General features: G+C 41.7%; 1 protein-coding gene across 6 annotated transcripts in view; it reads left to right on the top strand.

The window, feature by feature from the left end:
- Positions 1–12,535, top strand: part of FOXJ3 (forkhead box J3) — an 83,240-nt gene extending 70,705 nt beyond the window's left edge. For all 6 annotated transcript variants that reach the window (XM_037500650.2, XM_037500652.2, XM_037500648.2 and 3 more), the window contains 6 exons: positions 1,629–1,803; positions 5,074–5,490; positions 6,341–6,442; positions 7,827–8,018; positions 9,962–10,069; positions 12,051–12,535. In XM_037500650.2, coding sequence (XP_037356547.1) covers positions 1,629–1,803; positions 5,074–5,490; positions 6,341–6,442; positions 7,827–8,018; positions 9,962–10,069; positions 12,051–12,166 — 1,110 coding nt within the window. In that variant the 3' untranslated portion in view covers positions 12,167–12,535. The remainder of the gene's footprint in view (positions 1–1,628; positions 1,804–5,073; positions 5,491–6,340; positions 6,443–7,826; positions 8,019–9,961; positions 10,070–12,050) is intronic.
- Positions 12,536–20,365: the final 7,830 nt, after the last annotated feature.

Genomic DNA, 20,365 nt, shown 5'->3' with positions numbered 1-20,365 from the left:
TGAGGCAGATTTATTACTTCAGATAGAAGTCAGATGAGGATGGTGTCAGCTTCCCTCACCCCACGGTACTTCACCAGACCTGAGGAACCAAATGACAAGACTACATATGTGCTTGGGTCTCTGTAGCTGGGAAGTGTTACACTCCACCCTGCCGCTCAGCAGCTGTGTAACCCGTACCGTAAGGGAGGGAGTGAGGTAGCAGTCCTGTGCTTCTCTGGAGATTGGCAGGTGAGAAACTGTCTCTCGGAAACTTCAGCAAGATAGATAGGTGAATGAGAAACTGCCGCGTAACTGCCTCCTCCTACAAGAAAGGAATGCAGTTGAGAAGTGGTGAATGTGAATTTGCTATTCATAAAACCACTGATCATCCCTTGCTGCAAGACAGTGTTCTACTGAGGTATACATCATCCTGCCATTGAGACTTGTCTGCGTGGCCTACGTAGAGATATGTAAGGTTGCCATAGTGCCAATGGTGGAGAGCATTTCCCCACAGAAAATTTGTGTTTTTCCATGTTATTGCAGATTCCTTGTGAGCGTCATTTTGAATGGTTGCATAAGTTTACAGTGAGTGTTCATATCTTGATTTTTCAAAACACCACATGGTTGTTTACCACCTCTTGATTTAATCTTCAAGAAATACAACTGGTCATTTTTTATTAATTTCTAGTTATGCTGCCTTCAAAGATAATTCTTGTATTTTAGGAGTTATGCACTTTTTTTTCCCTGCATAGCTTAGGCTCCAGATTTATTCTGGTTTTCTCAGAAACTCTGTTGGCCTTTTTTTTTTTTTTTTTTTTTTAAAGATTTATTTATTTTATACAAGAACCAGGGAACAGGCCAGATGCGTGGGAGGGTGAGAGGTTTCACCAGAGACAGAGTGGGGAACAGAACAGGCAGACTGACAAAGTACATTGCTGAGGGGAGCAGAAGGCATGACAGGAGAGGTCTGCTGTGCCATGTGGGACCCTCACCAGCCTGCTGGGATCGAACCAGCGCTACAGAGACTGCGGACAGCTTCACAGCGCGGCACTCAAGCTCTTGGGCCACCAGGGGAGGTCCTCCGTTGGTCTTTTGATCTTCATCTTTCATTTCCTCATAGTTTTCAGTAAAAAAATCATGAGAAATGAAGAGTTAGATGTATTGAAATAAGTTGCTGCTTTGGGTAGTACCATGCAACTACAGTATTTGGGTTTAAATACTGAAAGAGTAATTGAATAAATGAATGAGAAATATTAGTAGCTTTGCAGTATAGTAGAATTTGAGATGAAATTGCTTCTGAAGAAATCAGTATGAAGATTCTATAGAAACTGAAAGGATCCAGGTCTTGCATAACACTTTATAAGATTTTTGAGCAAACAAGTCATTTAAATGCATTGAACTCTCTCCCCTCATCTTCGAATTGTAGAGGTTAGATTAGACTTCTCTGGTTCTTCAAGATCCAAATTAATAATTTTGTAGTCTATTCTGTATGTGTACCCAACCTAACAGGATGGGAAAGCCAAAGACAGGGAAGTTTATTTCCTTTGGATTCTTTAACTTGTTAGAATATTTTTAGTTACATATTTTCTGTAATGAACCTATTCTGAGAAGGAGCGACTAAAATTGATAATATCTTCTTTCAATATTAGGTGACAAACCATCCAGAACCTGTTTCGCAGTCATTAACGCCACAACAGCAGGCACAGTACAACCTCCCAGAACGAGACAAACAGCTACTTTTCTCAGAATATAATTTTGAAGATCTCAGTGCCTCATTTCGAAGCCTTTACAAGTCAGTTTTTGAGCAGTCACTTAGTCAACAAGGTAAGTTTGTGTTTTTTAAAGTACTTTTTTGTAAATTTTCATTGAAAACTTTTTTAAGAATTGTTTTCACATAGCAGCTGTTTCCTTACTTTTAGAACATTAGTAGGGTTATGATCGGGATTAAATTCTCATTTATGCTTTTGTATCTTTACTATATTCTATATATATTTACATCATAGCACAAGGATGGCAGGTAAATTTCATCTCCTACGCTTGCTTCTCTTTGGTTGCTGGTGGTGTCTTGAAGAATTTTGACATTGCAGCTGTGCCATATGGAAGATCGCCATAGTTAATTACTGGTGTTGGGCTCGTGAAGTGTTTGAGTGGTAAATATTGTACCACAAGAATGGATGTACTCCTTTCTTTTCTGACTAGTATTAGCAAATTGCTAACTATTGGAACATGTAGCAACAAATTTGCAATTTCACATGTGGCTCATAGATGAACACATTAGCTCCTAGATGAACACATTAGTAGTTAGCTTTGGGTCATTGTCTTTTTTACAGTATGCTTAAATCAGATTTTAACATTAAAGGTGATTTTGGATAAGATTTTTTTTTTTTAAGATTTATTTATTTATGCATACAAGAGCTGGGATATAGGCCAGAATTGCAGGGTGGGTGGGATGGGGTGGTGGTGTGTGTGAGAGGATTCAGCAGAGACAGAGTGGGGAACAAAACAGGCAGACTGACTGAAATACACTGCTGAGGGGAGCAGCGGGCGAGACAGGAGAGGTCTGCTTCGCCATGTGGGTTGCTCCCTAGAGGGCTGGGGATAGAACTCGTGCTGCAGAGGTTGCGGATTGCCTCATAGTGCCGTGCCTAACTCCTTGCGACACCAGGGAGGCCCCCATAAGATGCATTATTAAGTGTTAGCCAAATGCTACATTATTGCAGTCATGTGTTCCACTAGCTACTGGTTTAATTTTAGGTAGTATCAAGATGTTATATCCCCTTTCCTTTATGGAACACTAGTTGGAAATTGCTGGGAACTCTAGTATTGAAACTTTTCCTTCTTTGTTTGGCAGATTAACTGTTCATCCTCTCATTCAGAGCGCTTACCTGTTCATGACAGTGAACAAAAAATAGACATCCTTGTCTCTATAGAGTCTACATTTTAATGCTTATCATTGTGAGATACTGTGAAAGTTGATGGTAGTATTTATGTGTTGTATATATTAATATCAGTGGTTTACATAGGGCATTGATTTATCTGATTATTATCTTTCTGTCTCTAAAAAGTACAGAAAAAACTAATAGAAGACTTGACTAAGTAGATTCAACCTTGGTGATCATAATGGAAAAATAATGACTTGGAAATAATAGTGGCAACAGTTTCTGATGCCCATAATGTTATTTTTATTATACTAATAAAACTAAAAGAAAAAGAAAAGGTCATTCATAGGTATTCTGGGTCTAGCCCATGGAATACCATAGAGTGAACTAAGTTAACTGCATCTATCAGTACCTCAGCATCCCTATTTGTATAATTAAGACAATTAGACTGATTGTTCACTCACTTTGGAGTCCTTGACTTTTGTGAAGGTCTGTGGAAGGAGGCATTTGCACATGAAGATTTAGCAGATGTCCTTTCATGGTTTCAAGAAACAACTTTAGGTTTATTGTTTTTGTAGATTGTGCTTCTGAAAGGTATTTTGTTTTATTTAAAAATAATTTGGTATTGAAAGTTTTGATAGAGATCATATTTGGGTTCCCTCTTAATATGCTAGGAGTATTGGCAGTAGATAATGAAATAACTGCTTTCTTTCATCTTGCTGTAATAACCGTTTTATTCCCTAGAAATGACAATTTTCCAGGGCCAAGGCAAGAAATTTTATTAATTTTTCTGCCTATAACATCTTTACTTACTAGATTTTTTTTAAAGATTTATTTATTCATGCATACAAGCACTGGGGTATAGATCAGAGGTGCAGAGGGTGAGGGGATGTGGAACAGGCAGATTGACTGAAATACACTGCTGAGGAGAGCAGCGGGTGAGACAGAAGAGGTCTGCTGCTTCATGTGGGTCACCTCCCTGGCCAGCGGGGGGGATCGAACTCTTGCTGCAGTGGCTGGCAATAGCTTGATAGCGCTGTCTTTAACCCCTGCACCACCAGGGAGGCCCGTTTACTTACTAGATTTTAAGATTATCTTACAATGTACCCATAACAGTTTTACTATTAGTGAAAGCATGAGAATAATTTTATTTCTGTTTAAAAGTTGATTATTTTGTAGTTGACACTATGCTGCGAAATTTTAATTTTCATTAATATAACTTTTGTGTTTGGTTCAGAAAAACACTGTACGAGTTATCCTTTAAGATATGAAAATAGCCTAGTTATATAGAACCAAATGTTGCAATAAGATTTATTAAAATGAGTGTTTACTTGCAAACCAAACATACATTATTTTTAACATTAGGCACTTCTGGCCTAATCATCATCATCATCATAGCAGCTAATATTTACTGAGCTCATCCTGCAGCCTGCACTTGTACCATGGCATTTAATCCTCACAACAACTCTATGAAGTAGGTACTTTATCATACCCATTTATAGTTGAGGTAATTGTGGCTTGGAGAGGTTAATAACTTTCTGAGGTTAATAACTTTCTGAGGTTACCAAGTGTGTAAATGGCAATGCAGAGATTTTAATCTCTACTTTCTGGTGCTATGAAATGTGTGCTCTAAACTCCTAAGCTGTGTCTATCTTAAGATTGTGTCATGAGAGTAGTGAAAAAGAACAGCAGAGATGGCTATCTTGCTTTTTGTAGTCTTAGGGCTTCTAGCCATGTTGAATGTCATTTCTTCCCTCTCCTGTCAAAATCTTGGTCATCAGGCCTCAGAGAACCATCTGAATGTCACCCAACACCTTTCCCACTTTTCCCACTTTTACAGCATCATTCAACACCCTTTTTTACAGCCTTTTCAAGGAAGCCTTTTCTGTCTGTAGCAAGGGTCATTCCTAGGTAAACAGGCAAGAAGCATCCCCTTTGTATATATTTGCTTTAGTATTTTCATTATTGAACATCATCTCCTCAAGTGTCTGCCTCTCCTACTAGTTCATGAGCTAGTTGAAGCAGGGAATGATCGTTCTTACACTTGCCAGTAACCCCAGAGTCCAGTGTACAGTGGATGTTCCATCAGTATTTGTTAAAGTAGACCAAAGTTATTTTCTGGCAACATAAACCTTTGCTTTGTAAATAATTTTGCAAATGTTTGTCATAAAATAGTTTAAATCTGACTACAAATGATTTTGTTCTCTGTTTTTAGGTTTGATGAACATCCCTTCTGAATCTTCCCAGCAGTCCCACACTTCCTGTTCCTATCAGCACTCTCCTAGTAGCACAGTGAGCTCTCACCCACACAGCAACCAAAGCAATCTGTCCAACAGTCATGGCAGTGGCCTCAATACCACGGGCAGTAATTCAGTTGCACAAGTCTCGCTGTCCCACCCCCAGATGCACGCTCAGCCGTCTCCACATCCGCCCCATCGACCACATGGTTTAACACAGCATTCGCAGCGTCCCCAGCACTCAGCGCCGCATCCGCAGCCACACAGCCAGCTCCAGTCCCCACACCCCCAGCATCCCTCTCCACATCAACACATACAGCACCATCCAAACCATCAGCATCAGACGTTAGCACATCAGCCGCCCCCACCACCACAGCAGGTATCCTGTAATTCTGGTAAGTTTGTGTCTCCTGACTTGTGTTTGGCTAACTGTGAATTAGGCATCTGTCCTCTGTTAACTGGGTTTATACATATATACTCATACCAAAACCCTTCTCATCTGTATCATTTTGTGTTTGCTTACTATAATAACCCTAGAGTTGTAAATCGTTCAATCTACAGATTGACCTGGAAATTTTCTTGATTAAGATTTATTGTGGTAAGACAGGCAGAATCAACAACTGGTGCAGGTTTTGGTTTTAATTCTTGTTTCACCTTTTTAGAAAGCAAATATTTTGTGAGCATTTAGAAGACAGAAATGCACAGTCTGTAATCAACTGTGACTTTGTGATTATTGAAGAAAGAAAAGTGGAACTAAAATACTTTACACAGTGTTGTTAGGAGGATTACATTGGGAATACAAATAGGAATGCCTGATCTCGTACCTTCATTTAAGTATTTAGTGAATGTTCCCAGTCTTCTTCCTTTGCTTATTCCCGCCAAGTATCTTATCTTAGGATGATAAATTGCACAGGACAAAATATTCTTTATACCTGAATCAAAAAAAAAAAATACTGCTTTTAAGTTAGGTGGTTTCTGGTGAGGTGTTTAACTGACATTGCTTACACACCAGAGAGCATAGACTAGGTGAATGGGACTCTTTGGAGTTGTGTACAGGTTCTTCCCTTACCGTGCCCATCTGTACATTTACCAACCACTAGTAAGATTTTTATCCTGGAAGTACAATTTCTAAATGTTTAGCAGTGTTGGTTCTTATTCACCAATTAAAATTGCTCATTGTCTTCCCTAAGTGTATATTTCAAACTTTATTCAAGATTCATAGTATTTTCAATATTATTTTGGTAGGTGTTTCAAATGACTGGTATGCAACACTTGATATGCTAAAAGAAAGCTGTCGAATTGCCAGCAGTGTTAATTGGTCAGATGTAGATCTTTCACAATTCCAAGGTGAGTATTGGTTCCTTTTGTCATAGAACCAAATGTGTAGGATTCTGTTTTCCCTATTAGATTCGTCTTTGTAGTAGAAATAAGCATTACTTTATATGCAGTTGGTGGTATGCTTAAAAACAATACTTTGCAAAATTCATAAGTAAACTGTTGCCAGTTGATCTAGCAGAGTCACAGAGAAAAGTTCTTAGATAACACACATTATATACCTTAAAAACATACAGTATTGTAAACCATTACTTCAGTAAACATAATGTAAAAAATATTACAGTTACTATTTTATATCTGCATCTTTGAAAACATGTTTGAATAAATAGAGCTGTTGATTAGATTTCTAGAAGTGAAGTTTTTGGATGAGAAGGTATATGCATTCATTATCTAGATATCAGTATTGCCAAGTTGTGTTTAAAGAGGTTGTACTGGGGTCTCCCTAATGGCCTAGGGGTTAAAGTCTCAGTGCTATCACGGGGACGACCCACTGCGATGGCCTGAGTTCAGTCCCCACCGAGGAGCTAACCCACATATAGTACAGCAGACCTCTCCTGTATTGCTCGCTGCTCCCCATAGCAGTGCCTTTTCGCCTGCTCTGCTCCCCACTGTGTGTCTGGTAAATCCTCTCATCCCTGCACCTCTGACCTACACCCCAGTTCTTCTACATAAAAATAAACAAAATCTTTTTTAAAAAAAAAAGAGGTTGTGCCATTTGCATCCCTACTAGCAATGTATGAAATCAGCTGTTGAACCAAAGCCTTTGCAAAATAGAATGGTGTTAGACTTTTGGAACATTGCCAATCTAGAAAGTGAAAACTTTTACCCTTGGTTATAATGTCCATTTGTCTTATTATGGGTAACAGTTGACAAATATTTTAATATGTCTAAAAGGCATTTGTATTTTTTTTGTGTGTGTGTGTATTTTTCTATTAACACACCATTTGCCTATCTATTGAATTTTTGGTAGCTGCTGTTACTGATTTGTAAACATATATTAAGTAAATTAGTCTTAGTTTGCTGTCCTGTTAATATTAGTTCTTGTTTGTAGTTTGTCTTTTATCTTTCTTTACAAGTATTTTTATTTATGAATAAATTTTTTGTACTTTACACGAACAAATTTGTCAATAGCTTATGTTTCTAACTTTTGTGTTTTCTGTAGAAACACCTTCAATTTCAAGGTTGAATTAAAAATCATTTCATACTAAAAAAAAGGTTGTGAAAGAAATTTGACCACATTTAAAAGAATCAGGCATTTAATAATTTTAAAGCGTCATTCTTCATTGCATGGGCAAATCACAAGTAGAAATTTTGAGAACCGAAAATAAAAAATTGTCTTAGTACCTTTGCAATGTTTACAGAACTATACTAACTATTTTTAATGCTTTCCTCATAGGTTTGATGGAGAGTATGAGACAAGCAGATCTCAAGAACTGGTCTTTAGATCAGGTTCAATTTGCTGATCTTTGTTCTTCTCTTAATCAGTTCTTTACACAAACTGGCCTTATCCACTCACAGAGTAATGTTCAGCAAAATGTCTGTCATGGCACCATGCATCCAACAAAACCTTCCCAACACATTGGAACAGGTATGTACTTAATTATTTTCTTAATTTTCTTTTTTTCATTCATATGAAGTTCAGTAACTGAGGCAGGTGGCACATTTTTAATGGTGACAGCAGTCCATTTACATCTTTTTATTTCTAATAAGTGAACAAAATCAATTTATGTATTTAAGGGTGTATCATAGGAAAGTTGAGATAAAAAGACTTTTTTCTATCATGATTTATATGATTATTTTATCGTTTGTGGTTAACTTGTTATGTTTAACCATTAAATTACCAAACAAGAATTAAATGTCTTAAAGATACTTACACGTTCATAGGAACATAGTTATGATGTTATCAGTTTGAATTTGTATAGACTTATAATGCAAATCAACTTTTTTCCTATCTTGTAAAAATGGTTAAGCAAAATTAAAAGGTCACAGTTTTCTTGAAGAGTAAACATGATGGTTAAATAGCCCATTGATGTTTTTTAAACTCCAGACTTAAAATTTGTCTTCAGTATTTTTCATTTCATATTTTCTTTACTCTTTGTCCTTAGAACTGAACCATCTCTTCTGTTCTGAGTGCAGTGCCTGCATATTTGCTTTTCCCAACTTGCATTCTGTAGGCATTTAATATTCAAGTTCTTTCTCTCTGTTTTGTTATTTTGCCTTTTATCTCCAAATTGACTTTTTTGTATGCTACCTTGGTTTTAAGCTTGATGTTAAAAAATCTACTCTTACCTTGAGTGACTTCCTTTAGCCACTATCCTACTTTGCTTCACATGTTTGGTCTTCCCATGTTCTCAAAACCCCCAGTCAGGTGGCATTTTTTTTTTTTTTTCATGAAATCTGTCTTTTGATATATTCAGAATCTTTTATGTTTCTTCATTTTGAATAGCTTACTTAATTTGAAATCCTCAGTGGATGTTTGATTCTTAAAAGTTACTTATTCATTCCATAAATTTGTCAATACAGGCATCTCCTTTACTGTCTGCCACATAGGAACTATTTAAGTGTAAGCTAAATTTATTGACTGTCCTCTATGTGCCAGACATTAAGCTATTTTTTGATAACTGTTTAACTCTTTTGTCATTTCTGCTATTGGTATCTTCCTGATACATACTCTTTAAAATTTTTTTTCAGTGATGTTAGTAAATATGTAACATGAAAGTCCTATTTGTAATCATCCTGTAGTGTACAATTTAGTAGCATTAAATGCGTTCATAATTTTATGCAACAAACACTACTATTCATCCCCATAACTCTTTTACTCTTAAAAAATAAATGTGCTGTATTCATTAAACAATACCCCTCATTCCATCCCCTGCCCTCCCAAACCCTTGTGTCTCTTGATTTTTGACTACTCTAAGTTCTCCACATATGTGTTTATCTTTGTGACTGACGTCACCTGGCATAATGTCTTCAATGTTCATCCATGTTGTAGCATGTTAGAATTTCCTTTTTAAGGGTGAATAATATACCATTTTATGTATATACCCTATTTTGCTTATCCATTCATCTGTGGATGAACATGGGTTGCTTCCTTGTTTTAGCTCTTATGAATGTTGCTATGAACTTGGAATTATAAACACCTGCATTCAGTTCGTGTGGCTATATACTTAAAAGTGAAATTGCTAGATCATAAAAAATACTATGCTTAATTTTCTGAGGACCCATCATACTGCTTTCCACAGCAGCTGAACCATTTTCCATTCCAGCCTAACAGTTCACAGGGTTCCAGTTTCTCTGTCCTCACCAGCATGTTAATTTCCTCTTTTTTTTTTTTGTTTTAATAATACCTATCCCAATGAATGTGAAGTGGTATCTTATTGTCATTTTGATTTGTATTCCTAGTTGATTAGTGATGTTGGATATCTTTTCATCTGCTTAATCTGCTTACTTTAGTTGTAGATAACAATACTATTAAGATTTTAATGATTCATTTGTTTTACTTATGGTAACATGTCTTCTTTTTCTGACTAGGAAATTTGTACATAGACTCCAGGCAAAATCTCCCTCCTTCAGTGATGCCACCCCCTGGTTATCCTCATATCCCACAGGCACTTAGCACTCCAGGAGCAACGATTACAGGTAACTTGGGATGTGTATGTGTTGCATTTGGTACTTGAGTTTAATATTGAAAAGCTTTATGTTGTCCTAATAGTAAATGAGTCTGCCTCAGGAGGGAGTGAACTCCCTGTTCATACCTGGGGTATGAAGTCCGGGTAGCTGCTGGGCTTCATTGCTCGTTGAAAGGATTCAAATATTATTTGGCGTTTGGCCCGTATGACCTGAAGTTTCTCTTAGCCCACAGATTCTGTCATTTAAATTAATACCCTTCCTCTCTAAGTGGTCTAGGAGCATAGAACTTGTCCTAGAATCTTAGGTAATTTAGAGGCTTATTTGACTTCAACAGGACTTGGCAGGTGTCATAAACCTACTTTGGTTATTAGCTCATGTATACTTTGCTGTATTCTTTCTGATGAAGTTCCCTCTAGTGAATTTCCCTCCATACCTCAGATAGAGTTTCCAGGAAAGTGCATTCTAGAGGAGGCAAGTTTTAAGATACACTGGTTCATAAATTTTCCTCCTTGCTTTTAGAATATAGGATTGGTTGCATTTAGTAGGGCAGTAGAGGCACATTTTAGTGGTGGAAGAGGTCTTACGAATTATCTAGATGAGAAAACTGAGACTCAGAAGGAGAGAGAATTTACATAGAACCACCAGTTTAGTAAGTAGCCAAAGCAAGACTGAAGCCCTGATGTTATTATTTTTTCAAACCACCATTTACTTAGGCTTTTTGAAGATAAGATAAAAGGCAGTGTGAATTTAAAATCCAAAAAAAGAAAACAGATGTGTGCCAGGTAGCTTGAAGGAACATGTCCTTTGATGAAAAAGAAAGAGTGTTCTCCCTCCTCAGCACTAGTGACTTGGCAAAATATGGTAGTTAAAATGCTGGAGCCTGATTGCTAGGGTTTGAATCCTGGTGCTTTGCCACTTGATAGGAGGCCCTAGCCCTCCTGTCTCAGCTTTCTTGTCTGTGAAGGGGGCTAATAACACTACTAAGTCCTAGTATTAAGAGGATTAAGTGAGGATATATGTAAATCTCCTTAGTTTTAGCACCTGGCACATAGTAAGGAATTTGTAAGTTAAAAAAAAAAAAATACAGACATTGCTGCTATACTGTGATACACTAAAAATCTTACTAGCATTTTATAAATTACATATTATAAAATTACAGGACTTTTGAGAAAAATAAGATTGTCAACAGACTAGAAACTTTGTAGTATTAAGAAAAGCTATAATAATACAGTAAAGATTCCACAGTGGTAGAAGTATATGCCTATAAATTTCTGATAAAAGGAAGTATTTTACATGTAGGTATACTCATTCTTTATTGAAAAAAAGAAAAAAAATTAATATAGGAAGGGTGTTTGTTAAGGTATGGAGACAAAGACAGAATGTATCAAAACTGGCGATAGCCATATCAATCCAAGAGGAGGAACATGGGTGATGAGGCATCGTGCACTCCTGGGCTCCTCCATGGCTTACTGCACTCAGCTGTGTTGACGTTCTCTGTATTCACCTGCCGTTACTTGGTGGCACAAGAATGAACTTGCTGGAAAAATTCAGTCTCACCTCATGTGACTTCAGAGTTACACTGACATCATTCACCATTTACCATTGTCATGAGAGTCAATTCATGTTACTGAAACACATATTGAAGCAAAACAGACTATAAAAGAAAGGTTACGTCAGCATGTGGAAACTTGAGCACTCTTTATGTCCTTGCCTGGAGCCTGGTATAGTGAGAAAAGCCTTGGTTTTGGTGTCAAATATATGAGTTCAAATCCTTTGTCTTCCCCTTAGCTCATTGTATGACTTTTAGGTTGCTCATCGTCTTAAATCTGGGCCCCCTTACCTACATTGAGAGAATCTTAAGAATAGCTTTTGGGTAGATTAATAAGATAATGTGCAGTGGATGTCTGGCACATAGGAAATTACTCTATAGGCATTTCTTTGTTTCTCCTGTTCCTTGCTTACCCAAGTGATGTTGTCTCCTTTCTTCCAGGCCATCACGGAGCCATGAACCAGCAGCACATGATGCCTTCCCAAGCCTTCCAGATGCGGCGCTCCCTGCCTCCAGATGACATCCAGGATGACTTTGATTGGGATTCAATTGTGTAGAGCTTGTCAGTCTGCAAGGCACCAGACCCCAGTGTCACTTTCTCTGTAGTGAAGAGAAAGGTTCAAGGGAATCCAGTTGAGAAAGCAAAGTTGCTAATCACTTAACCAATGTTATCAGAATTTCTTTTGAAGACAATCAAAGATTTTAGCTGAATAACGTACTGCTTTTATCTGACCTAAACAAGTACTACATGTTTGTCTCCTTGCCAGCTGCCCTATGTAGCTCCTAATTGTTCTGTGATTTGAACGGCTTTTGCATATTTGTGTCAGTTTGATGTTGACCACAAGTGCCAGACTGATTTTTCAGGCAGAGCCTATTTTGCTGCAAGCAGTTTATAGATTCATATGTGTAAATATGTACAAAAATTACTGAAAGGTTTTTTTTCTCCCTAATTGGATTATTATGTCTTGAAAAGAAAGTTACTGTGAGTTTTTATTCCTTCTTAGGCTATTTTCTGCAGGATGCTTTCAACTGATGTAGGCAACTGAATGGAAATAGTTTTTCAAAACCCAGTTCCCCTTATTTAATCTTTTTCAGATTTGTGGCAATGAATTTGACTCAGTAAATTAAAGAACCCAAGAGTTTTTTAAAGAACCCAACAATTTGAAGGGGCAGGTTGTTCCTGAGCAGCATAAAGAACTGACCAAATTTGTTTTGATGTTTGGGGGATTATAGAATTTTTAATGTACCTTGTAACTGTCTCTTTTCCTATATCTGCATTACAACTCTAAAATGTATTTGATTGGTTAGAAGCTGGACATTGCTTGGCTCTACAAACAAATCAGTGCCTCCACATTCACATATGTATTTATTATTCAAAAGTGTTATTTTAATATTTATTGCTCCCTTCTGTGAATGCTCAGCTCCTATTGGGTTCATTGAGGAGAAATGCAGTGTCTGAAAGCACAGAATTATTTTTCTTGATAAGAGTTTACAGACAAGACAATCAGAGAGAGATTGTGTAATTCTTTTTATTGTCACTCCTTTTACCATGTGAGTATATTACTCTACCTTAGCATTCCTGCTGATTGAGGCATATTAACTAAACAGGATTTTTCTGGAATTTGAATCAGATCATTTGGGCAACAGGAGGGCAAGTTTCTTCATTTGCTTTCCATTTGGGTAGCCAGAATGGAAGGTAGAGCCACCCGTAGATTTTATTTGCCTCAGTCTTCAGTGCAATTATTGTTAGATTCCTGCTGTTTCTGTTGTCACGTGTGTCTGTATGCATGCCATTTGGCTGCTTTCTTTGAAATATAGCTTCGTCTTTGGGGGTTTTATTAGTTGCTATTTTATTTTGTTTCATATTATATCACAATTACTTTGCATGGATTGTCTCAGTTTTATAATAATAAAACTAAAAAGTGAGATTTATTTTTAATGAACAGATTTTGAATTGGTTCTTTAGTTTAAAAAAAAAAAAGGCAGAATTTTTTTCAGTTCTAATAGGGAATCCTATGTCCCATCAAAGCAACTGCCCACTGGTTGCTTTTTCGCATCTCTAGTCTCTGTCAGCCATGGTTCAATCACTTTAATCAACCTTAGTGATTCTGTGATTGAATAATCTCTACTTGAACTAAACAGACATCTTTGTTTCTCTGTGTGTATGTGAGAGTGTTTGAGAATGTGTGTGGGAATTTTTTTAATGGGGTGTTGCCTTGAATGAATCATTGGAAAGCCAACCATGGTTAAGGCTGGTGAGGTTGGGGAGAGAGAAAGGGCTTTATGTTCCTGTTGTTTGGACCCTGCTTGGCATGAAAAAGAAAGCTCACTTCCAACCCCTTGGATCAGTGCAAGTCAGAGGATTCTGGAAAGATAGTCACCAGGCACCCTTACATGGATCAGAGGCCAGATAAGATAGCAGCCTGCAGAGCAAAAACTTGAAAGAAAAGGGGTGATTTTCAAAAGTCTGCTCAAGTCACTGTTTTCTAGATACCAAAATAGCTGTTTTGAAGAAAAATTGCTTGGGTAACAGTGTGCACTTTAAACAGTTTGGGTATTGGAATGCAGTCTCCTATTGAGTGATTTGAGTAGAAACTACTAATGATGATTTTACACATTGTGTGAAGTAATTTCCCATTTGGCAATCATTTACTGATTTGCAGTAATCAATATTTTTATGAGAATTGAAACTTACCAGAATGGCCCTGGAGGCAGACTCTCCACCTAGATCCAGCCGCTCTTGTGATTCAGGTGGTCAGGAGCCTGGGACGGCCCTTCTCAGTAGGCTCTAGAGGGCGGGCTGCGGGCTGCGGTGTGGAGCATCCCTCCAGCAGCTGCTTCAGGTGCTAGTTGCTAATGCAGAGGAGGTTTTCTGTCTTGGGCTTAAATTGACTGAAGACTTGGGGGAAAAAATAATGCATATAATCAAACGGGGCAGCATATAATCAAACAGGGGCACTCTGTCCAGGAGAATAATCCGACTGGCATTTGTGGCTGTTTTTGAAATGTAAATGTATTCATGTGTGTTCTTGTAAATACGTGTCTCTCAGATGTCCTTTGAGTGGGAGGGAATAATCTGGGGATTATTTCAAATGGAATAGAGTATTTTGATATTGTTCATTCAGAGGGTGATGTGTACATATCTATATTGTATATATGTGATGAAAATGCATTGGCTTTTTGTGCACACACAATCTGCTCTCTGTACTGCTGTTGGACAGTCAGTGTTTTAATGTTTCTACGGTTTTGCTATTGCACGATTTCATATTTTGCCTCTATGATGAACGGCACCCATTCTTTGTAACTGTTAGTGCTGTAAAGAAATATTCCAAGTGTCATTAGGATTGTTGCTGCCAGAACTGATATGCATGAATGGCACTTAAAATAAATACATTATGGTAAGTCCATTTACAACACCTACTGGTCTGTGTTATTTGCTACAATTGAGGAAATAAGATCGGTGCTAGTTCAGTTGTAGAAACCCCACAATCAGTCCTCGGGGTCTCAGAGTGTGTCCTATGTATCACTGCCTTAAAACAGTAATTGCTGCATGTCCATAGCTCTGTGAACTCGGGGAATTAATTTTTCTGAGAGTCATTTTCCTCATTTACAGTGTCTATGAAATGAAGACAATAATAGCTACTTCCTGCAGTTGTGGTGGGCTTAAATTAATTAATGCAGCAAGACATTTAGGACAGTGCCTGGGACATAGTCCGGAAAGTACTCACTACGTAACACGTGGTGTGCCGAGCAGATGCTGCTGTCCTTACCTCACAGCTGTAAGGATTCAGTGTTTTGGCTTACCCGGATCATTGGTTGGCAAGTGGTAGTCCGTGTCATTTTGACTCCAATATCATCTTTTTACACCATCCTCTTCAAGGGAATTCTGTTCTTGCTCCCTGCACTGCCTTTCCAGAGAGATTTCCTAAAGGTGAAAGTGGAGCATGTAAACATGCTGCGCGCACCCTGTATCAAACCTTTCCATGAGAAATCTAGCCTTTCTGCCTGTAGGCGGTGCAGACCTGGTCTGGATAGAAAGCAACTGCCAGCCCCGGGAGGCTGCTCTGAAGCTGCCCCCTTTCAAGGCAAGATCCTGATGGGGAGAGTGAGGTTGTGTGAGGGCTGGGGAAGTGGTGTAGGAAAGCCCAGGGTGGGCAGAGGCTATTGAAGTCGAGTCTTCGGGGGTCTTAGACAACGGAACAAGGTGTTTCCATTTACCACTCTCTGGTTACACCGGAAGCTTGATTAGCAAGGGCGGGAAGGTGGGGGATTGAAGCGGGAGAAGTAACTGGTTGCTAGGAAAAGAACTGAGCACAGGGCTCCTATGTGAGAAATAGTAATGCCCGACTGACTGGACTGAGGGAGAAACAGCTTCAGAAGGGGGAGGCAGCAGGGAGCCCAGCAACACTGGCGGGAGTGACTTTAAAGCTGCAGTCTCTCAAGGGGAGGCTTCCCACCAATCCCACCTGCCAGAGGCTTCTCCCTCCTAAACACGTTTCCAGGAAGGCAATTTATTGCAGCTTTACACAAGGGGAAATTGAGGCACAAAGATTAATGTCTCTAAATTCTCACAGCTAGTAGAGGATCCCCAGATAATTCATTCTGGGCCTCACCCTAAGTCTCACTTGCTTTTACTCCACTGCCTGGAATTCCAAAAAGGGCTTCTACCAAAGCCATTGGCAGTGCCTACCCAACTTGTGTGTGTGAGCCCATCTGTCCCTTACTCATCTGTCCCAGGACTCAGCCTTACTCCCATCACAGGTATAATTTGGTCATCAGCAGTGCCTCAGAAGGACTGTCTTAGGGGATAGGCTTACATCTGCTCACTTTATGCTGATTAGGGAGCAGATGAAGGGTACCTTTGTGCTAATCAAATGAAAAAAGATGAGATCTTTAAGACCTGTAAAATGGTGTCTACTGTACCTCTGCATGAGATCTCACCACTGAGGTGGTTCTAGTGGATAAAGACACGTATTCCGTCCAGTGTTGCCCTGGGATGCGAGCCAGCTACTTCAAAGAAGGTAACCAACCTAGAAAACTGGCCAGGTTGGGCTTATGAGACAAGGTGTTTTTTCCCGTTACGGTGCCTTCCTGAAGGATTTCGAAGAATGCTGTCAAACTCATCAGCCCTTGCCTCTCCATGTCATCATGCGACGAGTTGACTGGTGCAAAGCCCAAACTAGGTTAAGTGGCACCAGGACCAGAATTCACCTGCAGGTAACGACCGTCTCTGGCTTCCCACTCACGTGGTGCCCCTGAGCAGTGCCGAGCCCAGAAATAGAGATTAGGACAGCTAGCATTTATTGTGTGTTACATAGGAGTATGCAGTCCATGCACTTGATATCGATTATCATACTGTTCTTCAAAGCTACTGTATGCAGTAGATACCAACCTCGTTTTATAAATCTGAATCTGAGCCACAAAGGGATTAAGTCCTTTGCCCTGGGTCATTCATTCAGCTCATAAATGGTTGAGGTAGTAATAATAAGAGCTCCAGCAGTACAGTTGGATTTCAGACCTAGGCTGTCCTTGCGTGTCCACTCTACTTCATTGCCCCCTCCAGGCGGACTCCAGAGCTGCCTGGCAGAAGGTTCTTAGGGCAGTGAGGCTGCAGTGAGCACCAGAGGCCACCAGGGGGCAGAGGGCTGCCAGATGTTGGCCTTTGCTCTTTGGGGGAGGTTCCCTTTCTCCCTGGGGCTGGGCTCCATTTTTTCTGTCTAACCCCCCCACCCCCCAAGAGCTGGGAGCTCTTGAAGACAGGTTAAGAACCCCGGTGGCCAGCCCTCAGAATCGTCTACATCAGAGCTTGCTGGAGGGAGCCAAGTTGCCCGTGTAGTTCTCCGCAGTAAACATACTGGTGGGGCTCACTCCAGAGAGGTTTACAAGCCTGCTGACCCTCTCCCCCCACTATCACCCTGAGTCTGAGTCTCATGAGACTCTGCTTTTCAGGGACCAGCAGATGCTGGGGACTGGTATTGCCGAGGCAGGTGTGGAGAGGGCTGTTGCTGGGTCAGCCTCACACCTTGCCTGCCCCTGGGAACTTAGCTCCCAGCCCTGCCTCGGGGCCTGAGTGGGCCTCCCCAGCCCCTGCACACAACCCCGACTCCTGTGGCCATCACGGACAGGGTTATTGCCTCCGTTGTCCAGGCCCTCTGCCCGGTGCCTGATAGCCGTTATCTGAGTAAGCATTCCCAGCGGCCTTGTGAGACCCATGTCATTATCTCCTTTTTACTGCTGTCATTTGCCCAAGGTCATACAGCCAGTGAGGGACCTACGTCTACCTCCCCCACCCCGAGTCTGCTCTTCCCCAGCACTCCCCAGTCGCCCTTGCCCTCCCTCAGAACCTGTCACCGCACCCATCCCACCCCACCCCACCCCAGCCTGAGCTGACGTCACTGTGGATGAATGACGCCTCTGTCACGCCACAGCCCCCCAAAGGTCGGAGGGGCCACTTCCTGGCCCAGACAATGGCAGTGCTGACATCTGAGGACTCTTCCCACCCTGCCCAGGCCTGAGTGAAGAGAGGCCTCCCTGGGAACAGTCCTCTGCCTGTGTGGGGGTGTGGGAGTGTCTAAGCTGTGTGCACGTGTGTGTGTGTGTGTGTGTGTGTGTGTGTGCGCGTAAGTCCTGTACTCTACCAATGAATCAGGTAGACTGCTGGCAGTGTGCTCACGGGGTCTGTGTGAGGATGCCATGGGGTTCCTCCAATGCATGTGCCCGTGTGCCAGGGTGACCATCACTGTGCCTTGGGGTACTGCTCCTAAGCAGCGGGTGGGACAGGAAATATCCTGTGCAGGGGGAGGGAGGGAGATGGCTCCACCCTTGAGTTCTGGCTCCCTCCTCCCTTCTTAGCTTCATTAGCCACTCCTGGGAGACCCTCCTGGGATGCAGCTCGGCTCCCACGCTCTGTCAGGGTTAGGCCTCGAGAGTCTGACTCGAGTTCATTCTTCCCTTTCCCTTCATACCCTTGGCTTTCTTCCTGTCGCAGCTCCTCCTTACTGTAGCCCTTTGAGCCAGACCCCTGATGTAGCCACCTGCCTCCGGGCAGCCCTGGCTCTGCCCCACTCAAAGCTTCCTGGCCAGGCCAGAAGCTGGCCCACTGTGAGCTGCTGACCTGGGACGGAGCATGTTCCGGCCGAAAAATACACGAAGCAGTGAAAGAGCACACATTTCAGAGTCAGAAGGCCTAGAATTCCATTTGGGCAGGACCAGAACATCTTCTACAGCATGGGATGCAGGGCCTCACCTCAAGCGTGGTGGCCACTGCGAGGAGGCTGCCAGAAGGCACCCTGCACAGCATGGGGCCCAGAAGGATCTTCCCTTCCCTGTCTGTCTCTTTCCCTCTCCACAGTCCCACCCCAGCGGTCCGGCCCTCCCTGAGCACAGCCAGGGCTGGAGTGCGCACATCCTCTCCCAGCATGGAGCAGCAGCCATATCTGCACCAAGTGCCGGGCAGTCTTTCTAGACCACAGCTCTTCCGTGGTCTTCCCCTGCTGTGAGACCCACTGGCTTCCCACTCTCACCAGGTTGAGGGCACTGGCCACGGCCTGGTATGTAACTGGCCTTCCTGCCTGCTCGTCCACAGCGCCTCTTGCTGCTCTTGGCTTCAGCCCATCCCCCTCTCCCCTCATGCTGCCTGCTGCCAGGACACTGCCTGACATCTCCATGAGTTCAGATGTTCCCCGGGGCCACGGCCCAGTTCAAACACACCTCCTCTGCCTGGGATCCTCGGACCTGGCCGGGGACCCTCTCTGTGTGCCCCCTGTGGACCTCCCCTCCCTCTGGCCTGTGGGTGCTGGGGCCCGTGACACGAGGTCTAGCTGTGTCTCCTTCCTTCCCTTTGGGAGGGAAAGAGCCTTTTCCCCGTGGCCGATGCCCGGAATGGGCGGAGGTAGGGAGGATGGGCGCTGCTGCCCCTCTGTGCAGGGAGCAGATGGTGAATGGAGCTCCCCTACCCGCCTCTTCCTGGCCAGGCCACAGGAGTGTGACATGCCAATGTTGATCAAACAGCCAGACTGCACTCTGTCCACGCCCCAGCTGTGCCCCCAGAGGGAGGGAAGAGCCACGCAGCCCAGGCCTGGGAGGGGAGGGCGCCCTCCACCCACACCTGGACTTGGGCTCAAGGCAATAGGTTCACATTTCCAGCTCTGCCGTCCACTTTCTGTGGCCTTTGGGGGCTCGCTACTGAGCACTTCGGTTCCTCTTCTGTCCAGTGGACACAAGTGGACTAGCTCAAAGGTCTGACTCAGTGGCTGCCCTTTCTTTTTCTCCTTTCCTAGAGATGGAAGTCTGGGGCCAGGAAGACAGTGCAGGAGGTGCGGGCTAGCAGAGCTGAACCATTTCTTAGCATTTCTGAGAACTGGCTTGTAGTTCTGTGACCACAGTCACCCCAAGTCTGCCACACAGTGAGTCTGAAAACCTGTGCTTGCCTCTAGGCTGAGGTAGCCTCGTGATTATGTCCACACTCCCCTTCTCTGGCAGCTGGTTGCCTGTTCGTGCACCTGAGTATGTATCCTTGGAAAAGTCCTGTTTTCTTCTTCTCTCTGTGCCTTTGAGTTTCAGTTTACCCAGCTACAAAACGGGGTGCTTCAGTTATTTCTTTTTTTTTTCCTTTATTTTTTATCTCTCATGTTTATTATATATATATATGTATATATTTACATCATTGTTCTTTTTTTTTTTTTAAAGATTTATTTATTTATTTATACATGCACTGGGTACAGTCAGAAGCATGGGAGGGTAAGAGAATTCACCAG

Source organism: Talpa occidentalis, unplaced genomic scaffold, assembly GCF_014898055.3.
Source record: "Talpa occidentalis isolate TD23 unplaced genomic scaffold, MPIMG_talOcc4v2.1 talOcc4.9, whole genome shotgun sequence".
NCBI classification, from domain to species: domain Eukaryota; kingdom Metazoa; phylum Chordata; class Mammalia; order Eulipotyphla; family Talpidae; genus Talpa; species Talpa occidentalis.
Note: the sequence above shows the minus strand (reverse complement) of the source record. Positions and strands in the feature narration are given on the sequence as shown.